General features: G+C 40.0%; 2 protein-coding genes across 2 annotated transcripts; one reads left to right on the top strand and one right to left on the bottom strand.

Annotated features, from left to right (window-relative positions):
- Window positions 1–3918: 3918 nt before the first annotated feature.
- On the top strand, window positions 3919–7696 carry LOC140306954 (uncharacterized). Its single transcript, XM_072385608.1, has 8 exons — window positions 3919–4086; window positions 4144–5341; window positions 5533–5711; window positions 5820–5917; window positions 5995–6155; window positions 6245–6437; window positions 6803–6950; window positions 7033–7696. The coding sequence occupies exons 1-8, from the start codon at window positions 3982–3984 to the stop codon at window positions 7198–7200; spliced, it is 2250 nt and encodes a 749-aa protein (XP_072241709.1). The 5' UTR covers window positions 3919–3981; the 3' UTR covers window positions 7201–7696.
- Window positions 7697–12092: 4396 nt separating this feature from the next.
- Window positions 12093–17587, bottom strand: tmem263 (transmembrane protein 263). Its single transcript, XM_072385607.1, has 3 exons — window positions 17408–17587; window positions 15247–15313; window positions 12093–13094 (listed from the first exon to the last, which is right to left on the bottom strand). The coding sequence occupies exons 2-3, from the start codon at window positions 15311–15313 to the stop codon at window positions 12796–12798; spliced, it is 366 nt and encodes a 121-aa protein (XP_072241708.1). The 5' UTR covers window positions 17408–17587; the 3' UTR covers window positions 12093–12795.
- Window positions 17588–18331: the final 744 nt, after the last annotated feature.

The raw sequence follows: 18331 nt of genomic DNA, 5'->3' as shown, positions 1-18331 counted from the left end.
TCATAAGCAATGTTTATTGTGTGGTCTGTTGGGGTAGCATCTTCTTGATTGTGGAGAGGAAGAGACCTGATTAACTAATTATGAAGGCCAGCATGGCCGGGGGTGCTCTGACCAACTGCAGTTTGGAGACAAGGTGTCATAAATGCACTACTCATGACAGACCACCTAAACACCAAAAAGAATTCCAACTGCACAGTATCTGTTATTTCACCGTGTAATTCTTGTTGTCTATGCAACAAGTGTTTCTTTTTTGCAACCCTTGCAAAACACTTTTGTTGCTGTTTTTGGAGTAGTCCGTAGTCACTGCGCAATATCTCTTTTGTACTTTTCTTATTTGTATGCACTGTTTGTTTAACCAAATGATTTCTGCATTTAGATTATCCCTCTGGTGGAACAATCCCATAATTTTCACAGCTGAGGAATTTATATGAGATTATTCTCCTCTAATAGACTCTCTTCTGTTCTCTCAGTTTGGGTAAGTTTACAGCAACAGTTTGATCAAATCAATCACATTGATCTGAAATAAATACAGCTAAAATATAAATGCTGTCATGGGTATTATATCTTATATATATATATATATATGCACTCGGAAAAATGAAGTTTCACCGTTGAGAGTACAAAACTAAAAAACAGAATTGTTGAATTGCAAATCTGTTAAAGAAAGAAGTAAAATCAAGTTTGGGAAAGAGATTGGTTGGGTTCATAGTCTGACTTGGGGATCCACATGTCCGTTTAGTGGACTCATCTTCCATGTCAGTGACATAAACGCATCTGAAAATTCAAGGAGTATTGGGAAACGAGGAAAATAAACATTTGGTTTCAAATTAATTTTGAGGTCACAGAGACTTTTTAAATGTTTTTTTTATGACCTACAGTTTGACTTGTAAATAAATAACTTTCATGTCAAACTGTTAACGTGTTAACCTGGTCTCATATGTCTGTCTACTGTCCTCGGTAACCTAAAACGTCCTTCGCTGCAACACATTCAAAACCCTCAACTTCTGTAACCTTTCGCTGTCTTGTTTGTCTGTTAGAGTACTTTCTATTAACTATATCTTATTACTAATTTGTAGACAAAAAAATGGCATCTGCACCTCTACCTGTTTAAGTATGTAGACTTCTTGCAAAAAGGGAGTGTGCTTTATGCCATTACATTGTCCAATTTTGATAACTGAATAAAATGTCCTTATTGCCCCAAGAACCTGAAAAAAGTCCAATTAGAAACCTTGTCATTAAAGGGTTAAGTACCAAATATTTTTAGATCCCTGAGTATCCTCAACATCGTTTACCAACGAACAATAAGAAATTTCAGAAACCTCAGGACCCTCTGTAACCTTAAAAATCTTTAAAAAAATCATCAACTATTCTTTCAACATGCATCGCAAACCTACTGATCCCTCAAAGCCCTCAGCACCCATAATCTTTTCAATGACTCTGAGAACCTACAAACCTTAAGGTCCCTCAAATATCTATCACCACCAAAAACCCTACTAACCCCACTCTCAGCATACTTCACCAACAGTTCTCTATGATTAAACCTAAGAATTGAATCCAACCAGATAGTTTTTCATTAGTTTTTAAACCGAACCATAGTGGGCGCCACAGATCAATAATCCAATTTTTTTATTATTATAGTGACTGTTAGCGGACCTGGACTGGCACCTACAGAAAGAGTTATTCCAAGCATGATCAGTAGAGATTAAATACAGTGAACCGTAGCGTTTTGTTTTTCTTTTCTAAGGTAATCAGTTTGCATGCTTTTTTGGTGAACTAGTACTGTTAGCCTAATGGATTTTACAGAGTACTGACTTTACTCAGTTGTGGATACCCTCGTAGATAACTCTACTTGGGAAAGAAATGCTTTAGTGGTGGAGTGTAACTGTTAAATATAACGAACACTGTCTAGGTTAGCAATTGTCAATGTATTTTATTAAAGCAGACTGATGCATTCAGGCCACCTTCACTCAGGCTTTACGCCCCTGTATGGATCAAGTCTGCACAGTCGCAAAAATCTCTGGATCACTGTTATCTGCAGAGAGCCTCCTATATGCCCCCTGACAACGCTACTTATGGCAGCCTTAGTGTCCTTGCTATAACAGAGGCTGAAATTCTTTAGCCACTCATTGATATGTAACACTGTGTTTCTGTCTGTCATGATTATAGTTTTTGTTTTCATGTTTTAGGTTATGTGTTTAGTCATTAGTTTTTGCCATGTTTCCCTCGGTCACTCTTGGTCATCAGCTTCACTCACTTAAACTGTTCTTTCCCCCTCAGCTGCGCTCCATCACTAATCACCTCCCTTCAGTATTTAGTTTCCAGGTTCCCCCTTGCACTCTGCCAGATCCTCACCGTCATTCTTGCATTGAGATTGGTCATGTCAAGTTTGTGGTCTTGAATAGTTTTGTCACAGTCAAGTTTTTTTCTTCATACTCATAGTTAAGTTTTTGTAATCCAGCTCAGTCGCGCGTTGTGTTGCTTTTTTTGCTTTTTTGTCTGTATTCAACTAAATCAAGTTCTTACGTTATATCTGCATCTGGGTCCTACCTCCACCTCCGAGCCACACCACGGCAACCACAGCTAACCCTTGTTGACACTGTCCAGAATAAAGAAACAGTAGGAATAGTTTTGGGCTCCCTTGTTCACCTGGGTTCTCTTCTTCTAAGAACTGCATAAAAATCTGATTCCATTTTAGTCACGTTTAAAATTAAATGAAGAAAACCTTTACAGGTTCTCCAGTTTTCCTTTACCACTGTAAATCATCTCATCTTTCAAAACACAATCATCTTATCAAATGTTATAATGGTTATGATAATAAGAGCAGCTGTTTTATTTTGCCAGAGATGCATCCTTTCTCACCTTATATCTTATAACATATCAGTAATAGTGAATTGTACTGCAGCAATATCATTTCCCTTTGAGGATTTATAAAGAAGAGTTGAACTGAATTAGGAGAGTCTGTAACCTCCTTCTTAAGATGGCATGATGATACACTGGGAGGAATATGCATGCATGAATGCACATATAGACCAGCACAAACATAAACCCAAACACATCTATGACACAACACATTACAAATAAAACTACTCTGTGTATCGGCTTGTCTTTACTGTTGACATTCTCCCTGTATTGTGACGTGTTTAACTGACTAAAAAACACAAAACAGCAAAAGCATTTACTTGGTCTCATCAAAATAGTTTGCTTTTAGAACTATTCAGGGAATTAGAAGTGTTTCCAAATATCATGCTATTGTCTTAGTCACACTGTAGTGCTGTGTCTGCACCACATACTAAAACAAATTTAGTTTAGTCATCTTCGTGTGCAGCAGTTATACGATACTGTTTACAGTCCTATAGAGTCAAAGTCTTGCTTAGAAAAAGCCTTGCAGGTGTATTTTCTCTGAAGAAAGACTTTATCATCCTCGTCTATTACTTTATTTCAAGCTATCGGCTTATGAAATTAAACGTGTTTTTGTGTAAAAGCTCCAGGGAACAGAATAGAGGGCTCTGGATTTGGCTGAGTTGCATACCACTATAAAAAGTGCTGCAAATTGAGATAAAAAATAAACGTGTTTGTCACTGTGTGCTAGAAAAATAAACATTTAGTGACACAGAAATTTGAGGCTACAAGCACCCCACAAAGGTTTTTGTGACCCTTATCTTAATGTCACACAGTCATCCCGTGCACTGACCTCATCTGATAAGACAGATTTCACCGCTCGAGCAGCAGCAACTTTTGGCAACTCCACCTCAACTTGTGGAGCTGCCAAAAGGCCCAGATCCTCCCCCTAACTGATGTAGAAGTTACATTACATAACACATCCTGAGGATGTTTTTTTAAAAAACATGAAGTGGCTTTGATTGGTGGTTAGATAGTTTCAGAGGTGGGGTTTGTAAGCCACCAAGCCTGCGAACACATAAATGTAGCAGCACACCAAAATTGTACACTTGGGGACTGACCGGGTCAGACAGCTGCGAGACCATGGCGAAGCAATGGAGTGCCACCTCGTTTGCAGCAATAGCGCTGATATGCTGCTTAGCTGGGAGAGACGTAGAGGCTCAGTACAAGCCTCAGAACCCTGCATACGTTTCACCGCCAAAGCCTCAGAACCCTGCATACGTTTCACCGCCAAAGCCTCAGAAGCCTCAGAAGCCTCAGAACCCTCAGTATCCTCAGAACCCTCAGAACCCTCAGTATCCTCAGAACCCTCAGAACCCTCAGTATCCCCAGAACCCTCAGAACCCTCAGTTGAGTTATGATCAGTCTAAGAAGAATCCTCAGAACCCTCAGTATCCTCAGAACCCTCAGAACCCTCAGTATCCCCAGAACCCTCAGTATCCTCAGAACCCTCAGTATCCTCAGAACCCTCAGAACCCTCAGTTGAGTTATGATCAGTCTAAGAAGAATCCTCAGAACCCTCAGTATCCTCAGAACCCTCAGAACCCTCAGTATCCCCAGAACCCTCAGAACCCTCAGTTGAGTTATGATCATTCTAAGAAGAATCCTCAGAACCCTCAGTATCCTCAGAACCCTCAGAACCCTCAGAACCCTCAGTTGAATTATGATCAGTCTAAGAAGAACCCTCAGTATCCTCAGAACCCTCAGTATCCTCAGAACCCTCAGTATCCTCAGAACCCCCAGAACCCTCAGTATCCTCAGAACCCTCAGAATCCTCAGTACCCTCAGAACCCTCAGTATCCTCAGAACCCTCAGAATCCTCAGTACCCTCAGAACCCTCAGAACCCTCAGTTGAATTATGATCAGTCTAAGAAGAACCCTCAAAACCCTCAGAACCCTCAGAACCCTCAGCTGAATTATGATCAGTCTAAGAAGAACCCTCAGAACCCTCAGAACCCTCAGTATCCTCAGAACCCTCAGAACCCTCAGTTGAATTATGATCAGTCTAAGAAGAACCCTCAAAACCCTCAGAACCCTCAGTATCCTCAGAACCCTCAGAACCCTCAAAACCCTCAGAACCCTCAGTATCCTCAGAACCCTCAGAACCCTCAAAACCCTCAGAACCCACAGAAACCTCAGAAGCCTCAAAACCCTCAGAACCCTCAGAAGCCTCAGTATCCTCAGAACCCTCAGAACCCTCAGAAGCCTCAGTATCCTCAGAACCCTCAGAACCCTCAGAATCATGATCACTCTCACTCTCACCAGACACCAAAGATTTCTCCCCAGAAACGGTATCAGCAGACCCCTATAATCATTCCTGTAAACATCTGTGAAGTGGACAGAAATGTGAGAGTCCCATGTGGAGTTCCTGATATCTCTGCTACTGCATGTGAAGCTATAGATTGCTGCCACGATGGCCAACAATGCTTCTTTGGAAGAACAGGTAAGTGTTTGAAACGGCTGCTAGTGTCTTTAAAGACACATTTTTTTCTTAACATAATATACTAACTAATTCAAATGTGCACTCAAAACCACAGTGAGGCACACGAATGGCATTCTATCTATTTATGCTTTTACAACTGATCAAGAGTATGTATTCTTTTAACCCATCACCACCTCTTTTTGTTTTACCAGTGACGGTCCAGTGCACCAAGGATGGACACTTCATTGTTGTAGTGGCCAGAGATGTCACTTTACCCACCATTGATCTTGACACAATCTCACTACTGGGAGAAGGCTGTTCACAAATTGACTACAATTCCGCTTTTGCCATCTACTTCTTTCCTGTGACTGCCTGCGGCTCTGTTGTTATGGTGAAATCTTGTTTCTTTTCTTTTTCAACCAGTAATGTAAATTTTCATTTCATTATCAATCATTATTTTCAACAATATTGCCACTTGCTACTTTTAAATAATTTATAGGAGGAGCCTGGTGTCATAATCTATGAGAACAGGATGACCTCCTCTTACGAAGTAGGCGTCGGGCATCGTGGAGCCATTACCAGGGATAGCAGCTTTGAGTAGGTGATTTGTGGAGTGTTACAGTATAGGAATTTAGATTCTGAGTAAGCAGCATATCTTAAATTCTGTTTTTCAGGTTGCTCTTCCAGTGTAGATACATTGGCACCTCTGTTGAAACGTTGGTTGTAGAGGTGTTACCATTGGACAATCCTCCTCTACCGGTCGCTGCTCTTGGACCCATCAGAGTCCACATGAGGCTGGCCAATGGCGAGTGCAGATCAAAGGGTTGTAACGAAGGTCAGTGTGTCAGACTCGTAGAGCTGCTTTGTTTGTTGATCATTTCCGGATGTTGTCTTTCATAATAACGTCTTTGTCTCCTCTCTCAGAGGATGTAGTCTACACCTCTTACTACATGGATGCAGACTATCCTGTGACCAAAGTACTCAGGGACCCCGTGTATGTGGAGGTTCAACTCCTTGAAAAGACAGACCCGTCTCTTGTTCTGACTCTCGATCGCTGTTGGGTCACCACAAGTCCCAACGCTTTCAGCCTGCCCCAGTGGGATATTCTGATAGATGGGTAAAAAGCTCTTGAAATATATTCCTATTCTTTACATTATAAAGACTTCAAGATATATAAAGTCCCAGATAAATAGTGAACTGAACATTTTTAAATTGATGAATAATCCTCTTTGTGGTGGATATACAATGTATTGGTAACATAAATTATCTCAGTTGCTTGTTAACCATTCACAAACATTTGCTGAAACAAAATTAAATCAAATCTATTCAGAAAGCAAATTTAAAACAACCACAGTTGACAAATGTGAAAGAATGTTCTTGATCAGCTAATACTGCATGATGCTGTCTGTCGTGTTTATGTATGGTTGGGTTCCAAATTCCCTTTAAGTGCCATTATCTCATTTTGAACTGTTCTCCTTGCAGTTGTCCATACACAGATGATCGTTACTTGTCTTCACTGGTGCAAATCGATTCCTCGTCTGGTCTAGCGTTTCCAAGTCATTACAGACGTTTCATCTTCAAGATGTTTACCTTTGTGGACCCAAATTCAATGGAACCCCTCAGGGAGCAGGTGATGATAACATTAACCTGATGCAAACTGCTGCAAGAAAATACGGTTGTATTTCCTATCTGACAGTATTTTTCCTGTGCAGGTGTTCATCCATTGTAGCACAGCTGTGTGCGTTGCAGGACAGGTTGTCAGCTGTGAACCTCAATGCTTCAGGAAAGCTAAGAGAGATACAGAGTCTGCGGACCAGAGGATGGTTGAACCAAAGATTGTGGTTTCTTCCAGAGAAGTGATCATGACCGCCCCTGAGTAGTAAAGCGATACAAGCTCAAGAATGTGAAACATTAACATGGTTTGACAATTAGTGTTGTAAAATTAAATATACAATGTACCTAATTGAAATGTTTTCCAAAAGTTCAGGAAGATTCCTAAAGTATAGTGGTTATGTTTGTGCTCAAGAAGATTGATGAGCTTCAAAAGCTCATTTCATGGAACATGCTGAGCCTACATCCTTCAAGTACACTTTCTGATGTATCTGATGTAATACAATATCAAGATGATCATTTCTACTATGCTACTATGTTATGAATGAGCTGACTTAACTGCATGATTGAGGCTATATTTAGTGGAGATTAAAAATCAAACAGAATGCAAAATAGAGTGTTTCAAATATCAGCACAAAACTACAACTACAGCATAAAAAATGATTAATTATTTAAGACCAATCCTGTCATTTTGTGATAGTCACACAAAAATGTGACTTTAAAATGTTTATGAATGTCTAATAAAGTATACTCAACAAGAATGGATTAGACTGTCCTGGAGAACTTAATCTGGGAGTTAAAGTTATTTCAAGTTACAAGTACATTTGCTTCATATCCACAAAAGAAATAAGCTCAGTCACTGTAACCGAAGATAATTGATGCTAATGATGTGAAATCATTGACTTGTGAAATCATTTAGAATATTGGTATTTTCTCTGAACTTTGTCTGTAAGGATGTTTCCGATATGAAGAAGCAAAAGATGTGAATAAAGAATCTCTTTTCCTCTCAGCTATTGTGATGTCTTATGAGTGTTTAATCTCTAAATCTGGATGTTTTCTGTAAAAATAATTTTACTTATCAGTACATAACTAAAAGATAAAGGTAAATGCAACTTCAGATGATCAACACATGATAAAAACTAATCCTTCATGTGGAAAAACTAAGTACACTCCATGATCCAGTTGGCTGTCAAACCACCTGCAGCTTCAATTACTTAAATTATTTTCTTTGATATTAACATTCTCTCACATCATTGGAAATTAATTTCTGTCCATCCTTCTTTACAGCGTTGCTTTGGTTTATTGTGACTTGCAGGCATGCGTTCATGATGCGCTCTTATAGGGCCACAAACCTTAGAACTGAAAGAGAGTGTACCTCCTCTTTCATGTGATTGAACGTACAATATTCGTCAGCACATACACCAAGGGAAGACCAAAACCACAAGGTGTCATGTTGGCTGGCTGACAGATGAAGCTGCATTGGAGGAAGACACTTCATGCACTTATCCAAGATTGGAAGTAGTTACCAAAGCTAAAGTTCAGAAATGATGCACTCCCCATGGGATATATGAGCAAGGGTCTCCTTAAAGGCCCCAGCAGCGGTAGAACCCATGATCTAGTGAGAAATAAGCTGAGAAAATGAACTTTTGAGCAACTGTGATGCAATATGAAACAAGTAAATTACAAGGAAAACTGTTGCATTTGAAATGTGAAAGTGATCCCCATGAAAAACAAAGGTTATCTTATATTCTGTGAAATTATATCACTGTCAGATTCCCAAAAAAACAACTTTTAATGCCATTGTTGTAAGACAAGCTAATTACAGAAACAACTCATCTAAATGATAGATCTATTAGATGATCAAAGCCACAGGATATTGGTGTAGTAACTCCAGCCTGAGGGGTTGGTACTCTTAAGAATTTTTGTGGTAAAATCATTCCAGATGCAGTCAGCTTAGAGGAGTTATCGAGTATATCCATGTTTCCATATCACTTGGCAGTGGAGGGGGAGAGTCAGCTCTGTTATTCGGCTCATGTAACTTCAAACTTTTGTGTCCTGTCTGGGCTCCGACTGATCCTCTGAATTCATTGTGATACTTTCCCTATTTGTCTCATGCATGTCGAGTCTTTTGTCTTACAAACACACAAACAAAAATTCATAGGCTTGGAAAAAAACACATTGTTGGTGCTCTAAAAAATTAAAACAAATGATAAAATGCTGGATTATAAGCTAGATATTATAAGAGTTTGGATGTGACCATCAGCCCTGACATGATACCAACAAAAAAGGTCTACTGTAAAGCTTGGTTTCAATTTCATTAATTCATTTACTCATCGTTAATGGTTTAGCAATCCGAAACAAAACAATAAGAGGGATTCGCCCATTTCATCTTTTACCTCTAAACTATAATAGTTGTTGATTCCACATATTATGAAAGTGAACATGTAGAAAAATGAGATGTGACAGAACAGGCCCTGCCTTAGCAGTGGACCTTTAAAATTGAAAAAAAAAATTATCAATTTAGTAAAGCAGTAATAATAGAACTAGAAATAGAGTGCACAATGTTACAATCCAGCATTCATTGCTGATAGTGATAGTTGTCAGTTTAAAGGAAGTGGGCAGCTGAGGACAATCAATGCTACGCAGGGTCGAGGTGGCCGTCATCTGCTGATCAGGACCAAGCAGCTGCACGGTCACAGATAGCCAGAAACTGCATATCTAAAGATGAGTTCATACCCAATGTGGGGTATTTGTGGCTAATGCAGCCAGAGCAAATGTTTATTTTGCTGTTTGTTGTGTAATAGCAAAATAAGAATTTGGTGGCAAATAAAACTTGGGGTCACAAAGTTCTTTAAAAGGTTTTTGTGACCTGAATGTTGGACTTGTCAATAAAGGATTCACTGTCAAACTGCCATCTGCCATCCAACACACTAACAAAAAGACACATCCACTTGTGCCTAAGAACCAAATGATCCACCAGAATGAAGTGAAAATGCAAAAAAAAACCCTGAAGCTTTTAAGTGGCCTCAATTGGCAGGTATTTTGCTTCAGATGTGTTGTTTTTAAAACATTTTTCATGGAGAAAAATACGTGCAGCAGCAGGCAGAAATAGTGAATTTGGCGGTTAGCTCTTCTATGCTACGTAGCGTCAGAAGTAGAAGTTCGTGGATCAGTGGATCGGTCTTCACATATTTTACCACCATGGATGAATTCTCCATTTCTTAAAATGCCTCAAAAGCTGAGGCCTCAGGACCGTCAGGTCCCCAAGTACCGTGTCACTCTGTCAAGGTATGGTAAGTCCCTATGATCAGTTTCTCCATAAGCCAAAGCTTTGCTAAGAGCAGTACAGACAGATCAGAGTCCCTTCCAGAGCTCCTGGTATCTCTGCTGCTTGATGTGAAGCCCAACACTGCTGTTGCAGTGCTCATTTGGAAATGCAGGTAGGATTTGGAAAAAGCAGCCCTGTTTCTTTAAAGAAAATGCATTTTGGTTGTCTCACTTATATAAAGTGTGTGCTCAAAACTGCAATGAAGCACAGAAAATCTACAGGCCTGATAACACTCTTTTTACAAAGTTCTGTATCTTTAGGATGTTTACAGGTGAGCCAATAGCAGGGACAGCAGCTACAACTGGGTGAGTGTTACAGTATTCTGAGTAAGCAACATAACTTAAACCCTGTTTTTCAGGTTGCTCTTCCAGTGTAGATACATTGACACCTCTGTTGAAACGTTGCTTGTTGAGGTGTTTCCATTAGAAAGTTCTCCTCTACCAATCGCTGCTCTTGCACCCATCAGAGTCCACATGAGGCTGGCCAATGGCCAGTGCAGCTCAAAGGGTTGTGATGAAGGTCAGTGTGTGTCAGCCTGTGTTTGTTGATCATTTCCAATGTCTCCTCTCTCAGAGGATGCAGTCTACACCTCTTTCTATGTGGATACAGACTATCGTTTGACCAAAATACTCAGGGACCCTGTGGATGTGGAGGTCATGTACGACCGAATCACTTTATCTCAGTTTGACCTGCTCTGCATGCAGACGTCCACACACAGATGATCATTACTTGTCCTCACCTGTTCCTGAGGGTCCCTTCTCTGGTCTACAGTGCAAAGGTCACTACAGATGTTTCATATTCATTCAAAATGTTTACATCTGTGGACCCAAATTTAACAGAACTGCTGGAAGAGGTTCAAACAACAAATCAACTCCACAGAAACTGCTGCACCAAAATATTGTTGTGAGAGACGCATTTATAACGTGTAAAATACAGAAGCAACAAGTCCTAAAATGTGACCCAGCTTGTATGCAGAGCTGCGGACCTGAGGAAGGTTGAATTAAAGGCTGTGGCTCCCTCTGGAGAAGCGGTCATGATCACCCCTGGCAGTAAACAGAGATGACAGGCCTATGAAATTACACTTATAGAGCCTTAAAGTGTGCTGCAGGAGGATTATTAATCAGCATTTCATCAGACCTATTTTAAAGTATCGTGCGGATGCGCTGTAAATATTACATTTTTCTGCAAATCGTTTCTATGGCTGAAATGATTTGCTTTAAAGTAACAAACCAAACATGGACTTCTCTACATTTCCTGTAAATATAAAGTGTAAATTACACTATTTTATAATGTTATGATGCGACCTTCAAGTATAAATGATTTATGATCAGACAGATAAACACAATCTGAATAACCAAGGATAAAATCTTGTTTTTCACATCAAATCAGAGTTATTTTTGCATGCATCATAAACACAAGATTTAGCACAATTACTGGATTAAAACGCATTTCACTTAGTAACTGGTGTCAATAGCAGGAGTCACACAGGAGGTCTCCACCTGTCAACATTTAATCTTCAGTCTTTGTCAAAGTGAACGGTGTTCAAAGGCTTTCCCAGAAATCAACTCCCCATGCAGACATGGGTTCTTTCCTGGTACTCCAGCAAGTCCAAAAACAGGGAGGTCAGATCTGAAATTGACCCGAGGCGTGACCGTGAGTGTGTTTGTCTTGACTGTCTCTTTGTGCTGGGGGCACCCTGCCTCTCACCCAGTGGCAGGTGGGACAGGCTACAGCTCCCTCTGCTGCCCTGAATAGGATGAAGCAAGTATGGGAATTGAATTGAATTTAAATTTAATTCCATAAAGTACTGATTTCCAGATCTACAAAGATGCAGATTGTTTTTTGACATTATTTCAGGTATTTTATTTAAACAAGTTCTGAATACAACAATGACGCGTTTCCAAATTGATCAAAAACATTCTTTCTATACACTGCCAAAAGCGTTGAAGCCTCAGCTGGAAATAAGGTTATATGACACATTATTTGCTGTAATAAAAACACTATCAAGGAGTTGCCTTCCACTTAGCTGAGAACATAACCACGATACAAAAATCAGAAAACAAATAGAAAATGAACACTGGAGAAATAAAGAAAGACAAACAAAAACCAATGTGTAATGTGAAAGTTACGCTGGACTTTTGCTTTCGATGCCACTACTTCGATGTGACATATCTGCTCATTTGTGAACAACTGCAATAAGCGTAAGAATGAACAGAAATCAGAATTAAAGTATTTCCAGTTGAACTTAACTTGTTTGTGAGTTATAGTTCACCACTGATTGTCTTGCAATGATCTGGTGTGTTTTTGCTTTAATGAGAGTCTTTTTCTACATTGCTGCTTTCTTAATCTTTAACAGAAAACTGTATGAAAAAGGACTTCTAGTCATTAACATAAAAAGATAAACTGGGGGGGGGGCACAGAACCAACACCTGAACTCTGAGTCCTCTGTTGCTCTTTTCCAGCTCATGAATGCATAAACAATTACACACAGTGTGAGCTCAGCTGTGTGCGTGTTCTCTCTCCTCTGCCCCCCCCCTCAGTCAGACTTGTCCTTTTTTTTGCCCCCTCCTATGGGAACTTTGCTGACCACTGCAGAGCCGACAGCAGTCACTCCCCCGGCGACAGCACACACCCCCCCTTTGACCAGCCCCACTCCCATTGCAGGCACAGCGACCACAGAGCTGACAGCAGTCTTAGTGAGGTCCAGGCTTTTTCCTCCTATCCAGGTCACGCCGCCCACCGTCGCTCCTAAAGCTCCTTTAGTGGCTCCGTACAAGCCCCCCGCCAGCCTTCCGAACATTCCCGGCTGTGCCTGCGGGTGGTCCTTGTTGGTGTCTGATTTAAAAACAAAAACACAACGTTTTCAGATTCAGAGTATTAATACCAGTGGGAATAAAAAAGTTTGAAAGGCTTTGGCTTGTTCTACAGTTGAGTGTTTGATTCATAAAGACCAAAAAATAACGACCTACAGCTTCTGTCGCCATATTTTATATAATTAAATAGATTTATGAGCAACAAAATCATGAATCTTACCGTTTATGCTCTACACTAAACATACTACATCTCCACATGCATTTTAGGCACACATACTACAATTTGATCCTTTTCTTCAGGAGCTGAATAATCAATGGCAGTGAAAGATGTTCAGTAATATCTCCAAAGACTTTGATTGTTCAATAATATAGTGCCTCAGCAGCACAACAGCCAAAGCTGACACTGTCATGACAGTTTAGCTCACGATTAACTGTGATAAAAATAAATCATTCCTTTTTTTGTACGGATGTTTTAACACCTCAGTTATCTTAATAGTGTACTTATGGGTACTTAGGCAAAGGTGGCGGGAAACAACTATGCTGCGACGGGCCCGTTTACATTGACATTAAGGCACGAAGAAATGGAAATATATCCCTTCGAACACTTGCATGATATTTTCCACCTCATCACCCAGACTCAAAGTGGGCGGCAACTCTTCTTTCGTTCTCCTGCTTCATGCTTATTTCAACCATCAACTGAGACATGTTTTAGGTCAATCTGCACCCTCAGCAATACAGTTTATCACTCCAAGTTCCACTAAAACGCAGCCTGTTTACAACAAATCAATTAGTGAACACACCGTCATCCTCCGAGCTCGAAAGCATTCTGGATATCTATCCATCCACTGTGTTTCTGGTATAAACTCATTGTATATTTACAGCTTTAAGTTGTTATAAATAACCAAGAAGATGCTGCTGTGATTAAGAGAGAGACATGATGCATGTGTTGCCCAATCAGAAATCAGCTGCTGTGAAATTATGATCCCTTCGCACCTACTAATGTATTACTTATCATAGGATGTTGCTAAATCCATATGTAAAATCCATAAATAATATAAATCAAAGGCTTCAAATACGTCAGCGATCAACTGCAAAAATCCTGACATTTGAGACATTAGAAGAAGAAGGCAAAAGCGAAGGTATCGCAGTGCTCGTTAACAACAGATGGTGCAAACCTGGAAATGTCACTGAAGGAGAAGATCTGTACATCCATGCTGTCTACAAAGAGATAACACCCATTTTATTCTGGTAACGGTTGATATATTACCCACACAGTTTGTGACATCATCAGCTCAGTTGTTGCCAGGCTGCAAACACAACATCCCAACGCATTTCATGGTGATTTCTAGAGATTTGGAGATCATTGGCTAACAGACGCCTTTTTGAGAGACCGAAGTGTTACACTGAGAAGGTGGTCGGCAGCACAGGAGCACCGCAGGGGACTGTGCTCTCACCACTTCTCTTCACTCTCTACACCGCAGACTTCCAGTATAACCAGTCCAGGAATACTCTCATGACTCTGCAGTTGTTGGCCGCATCAGTGATGGAGAAGAGGCCGAGCACAGGGACCTGGTTGAACACTTTGTGGCATTATGTGAGAACAACCACTTCATCTTAAATGTAAATCAGACATGAGATGATTGTGGGTATTAGGAGGTTCAGGAGTAGGTCAAACACCGTCTCCATCTTAGTTGAAGAGATGGATGAGGAGTACAGATACGCGGGGGTTCACCGAACAGCAGACTGGACTGGAACTGCAAACTTTGAGGCCGTTTATAAGAAGGGACAGAACAGACTGTACTACATGAAGAAAATGAGGTCCTTCAGTGTCTGCACCAAAATGTTGTGTAAGTCTGTGGTGGAGAGTCCAGTCTGCTTAGCAGCAATCTGTTGGAGCAGCAGCATCAGAGCCAGAGACTCAAAGAAACTGAACAATCTGATAAAGAAGGCTGGCTCTGTGCTGGGGACTGCTCTGGAGGCCCTGGAGCAGTTTTAAAAAGGGAGTGGAGAACATTTAGGAGAATAATTTCCCTTTGGGGTTATAAAAAACAAAACTTTCTTTAAAAAACAATTAAACTCATCTACTTTATCAGGTTAATATTGTTAAGTACATTATCTGAAAACCTCTCCCAGAGTCCTTTAAACCGTCAGAGGTTATTTGTGACTAAGCTTACCTGAAGCTACTGGCTCATCTTCATGGTATGCAGGCATGTCTTCAGGCACCTGCTCCGCCTGACTCATCTGAGAGAATAAATCAGAGAATTACCAAGCTGACACACTGCATGAAAAGAGATCAACATTTGTGTTGCTGTCCAGTTGTTTATGGTTTTCTTACTAGCAACCTTTGTGTGCCGAATACCTTTTAAACACTCAGTCTTGAGTGTTGTCATGTACTGAGCAAAAGTACCTGAACAGACAAATTTCACCTCAACACTATGACAGTGACAGGCTATGTGCTGCATATGTTAGCAAAAGTCTTTCTATCGAATTGGACAAAATAGTTGATGCGGGACAACCTATACAGATAACTTTAGCTGAACATCAGGGTTAGAAATTAGGCTGCTGTGGGGACCCAGTGTGAGAGGAAAATGAGGGCGATTGCTTTGGGTGTGCTGCTGATACAAAAACAAGGCAGACCTGTTCACGGTCTTGAACTAAGCAGCACAACAGGTTAAAAAAAATAAAGAAAAGAATAGGACCCATTCCATACCAGCTAACCCTAACACTCCCATGGTGTGCCATTTCTTTGATGTTGTGGATTTGCTTTGGTAAGAAAATAGTGCAAACTTCTATTAAGATCACAGAACCTCACAGGGCCTTAAAGCACTAGTTGAAGATATCATTCATGTTCTTAATCCTAAAAGTGTGTATCTTGGAAATAAATGTCTGATTGATTCTAGGTGGCTTTTGGTCCTGAATTAATCATTAATTGACGTAATTGACACACATACCCATTCATCTAAAATTAGTAACTTCTGACAAACACTGTATGATAAAGGGAAAGATGTAGTATTTTTTAACAGCTGATATGAAATTAAGGGGTTTATTTCAAATGTAGGCATTTGTGCTTTGTCAGTTCAAATCCTCATTGTATACAGCATCATGTATTGTACTTCTTGAGAAACCCCTTCTTTCTTTATACATTTCGCAGAAAACTGGAAAAAGCTCCAGTGATTTATTGAATGTTCTTTAAGGAGTCTTCAGGAATATTTCTCCAGGCTTCTTTAAGGACATTTCAAAGCTCTTCTCTGGATGTCGGCTGCCTTTTTTTCTTGTCTCTGTCAAGATGATCCCACACTGCTTCAGTAATGTTGAGATCCAGGCTCTGGGGAGGATTCATCCCTCCATAAGACCTGTTGCCACTGATTTTCAGTCCACTTTTTGTGTCATTCAACTATTTTTTTCCTCCATATCTGATGAGGCTTCAGCAGACACTATAATAATGTTGCATAAAATCTATTTGTCATCTCTCCACTGGATTTGGTGGCTTATTTACGCTTGAATTATTCATAGATCGGTGTGAAATGGCATACTTTTTTTTTTTAGAAAAGCACTAATCTGAAAATGGTCAGGTACAAGGACTGAAAAATGAGGGGAAAAAAGCTCGCGAGAAAAACATTAAAAAACCCTCTGATAACATGGACAACTTTTGCTCAAGACTATAATTACAACTTTTATAGGAAAGTCAGGCAACTCAAAAGCAAAATATAAACAAATAAAGGACGAGACTAAAGCCTTGTTCTGCTTTAACGTTTTAGTGTAGTGTAATATAAAGAAAAGTGTAATATGGAAGCTGTGGTAGAAAGTAACTCAATTAAAACAATGTCAGATTGTGGCTTAAAGTACAACGTAGCTAAAATAATTTATGCTAGGTAGCCTACCTAGAGCATTGTTCGGAGGACGTTAACTTCTATTTATGCAAAAATTATACAGACCAGTCAGTCGTACATATTTTCATTTGAAGAGCTCGTACGCAAATGAACAAAAATTGTACGACTTTAAGCATTCATTGCTGCTTGGCTGTCTGTGTGTGGCTGTTTCAGCGTCGGTTGAAGCAGAACGCGCTTTAACGTTAATTTATAGAATCTTCTAGCTCGAGCGTCACGTCACTCGACAAACGCCACTTTTAACGGTTTCCAACGCCAGCGTCAGCATTTCCCCCCGCACCGAGTATTCTGTCGACAAAAACAACAACGAACAAATCTGCTTTTAAGCTGTCAATTTAAGGTAATATGGCTCAGTTTTGTCAAAAGTGACGCTCGTGGTTCTGAAGAAGTTTTCATGGCTAACTCTTGTAATACAAACAAAACCTTTAGGAGCTAATTTAACACGTACCTTGCTTTATTGTTCGCTTACACACCGATCCAATGTACCACAGGACGTGCAAAGGACTTAAAGTAATCGACTATGACAATTTCCAGGTCCCAATTCCTGTGTTAACGAAGCTGCTGATGCTAAAACTGGCTTGTGTTGACTGTTTTTGGAGGAGGTACTAAGTCTCCACCCATAAAGCACACGGAGGTACACACTGTCCGCAGACTGGGCCTCCAAAAAGCACACGCGTGCATGTGAGCACCGCCTGTATTTAAAGTATAGCTGTTCAATATTATAGTTTACTCTTTGGCATTTAAATGATAAAAGCAACCATGAAACGAGGCCTTAAAACGCAAAACAAGTTGTCTCACTTTATATCAAAATTACCTTAAAGGCTTTGTGAGATCATGACGGCAGACTTATTTGTTTTAAGATTCAATAAAATAGGCTGTGTATCAAATTTTATTTAGATCATAATTAAGTGCGCATAGCTCTAGTTGTTTATATACAGTGTTCAGAGGGCATAAAAAGAATAAATGAAGGTATATAGAGCCCGTAGTTGTCAATTATCTTTGGCGGGAGGGTACAAACTGGTCCAAACACCTCCAGGAGGAAGTGACGTAGAGGTTTGTTTTTTCTAACTCAAAGATCGTCTTTCTTGAACAGATGTATTACAACCTGCTTTAAAAAAAAAACAAGTCGACGCGACTCATTCTAAAGAAACTAGAATGAATTTGCGCTGGCAGAACTAACAAAAATGAGTCCAGCCTTGATTATCAACCATAGTCTCAGGGGTCGTGGCAATAGATCTTTAATTACATGGAATTATATAAGTCTGTTAGATCTATGCATCCCAAAAGCACACATCAGCAGACATTGTAAGGAAAAGTCCTCATTAATAACTTTCAACTCTATTTGTTTTTAAAATGAGACCCGAGTTAAAAT

Source organism: Leuresthes tenuis, unplaced genomic scaffold (assembly GCF_036924035.1).
Source record: "Leuresthes tenuis unplaced genomic scaffold, fLeuTen1.0.hap1 SCAF_5, whole genome shotgun sequence".
NCBI lineage: Eukaryota > Metazoa > Chordata > Actinopteri > Atheriniformes > Atherinopsidae > Leuresthes > Leuresthes tenuis.
This window is presented reverse-complemented; position numbering and strand designations above follow the sequence as displayed.

Excerpts from the sequence above, each read along its gene's own strand:
- LOC140306954 (XM_072385608.1), top strand. The coding sequence starts at position 3,982 with ATGGCGAAGCAATGGAGTGCCACCTCGTTTGCAGCAATAGCGCTGATA. Across the intron at positions 5,712-5,819 it reads CCTGCGGCTCTGTTGTTATG|GAGGAGCCTGGTGTCATAAT; the intron begins GTGAAATCTTGT and ends AATAATTTATAG. Across the intron at positions 6,156-6,244 it reads ATCAAAGGGTTGTAACGAAG|AGGATGTAGTCTACACCTCT; the intron begins GTCAGTGTGTCA and ends CTCCTCTCTCAG.
- tmem263 (XM_072385607.1), bottom strand. The coding sequence starts at position 15,313 with ATGAGTCAGGCGGAGCAGGTGCCTGAAGACATGCCTGCATACCATGAA. Across the intron at positions 13,095-15,246 it reads AGATGAGCCAGTAGCTTCAG|ACACCAACAAGGACCACCCG; the intron begins GTAAGCTTAGTC and ends TTTTTAAATCAG.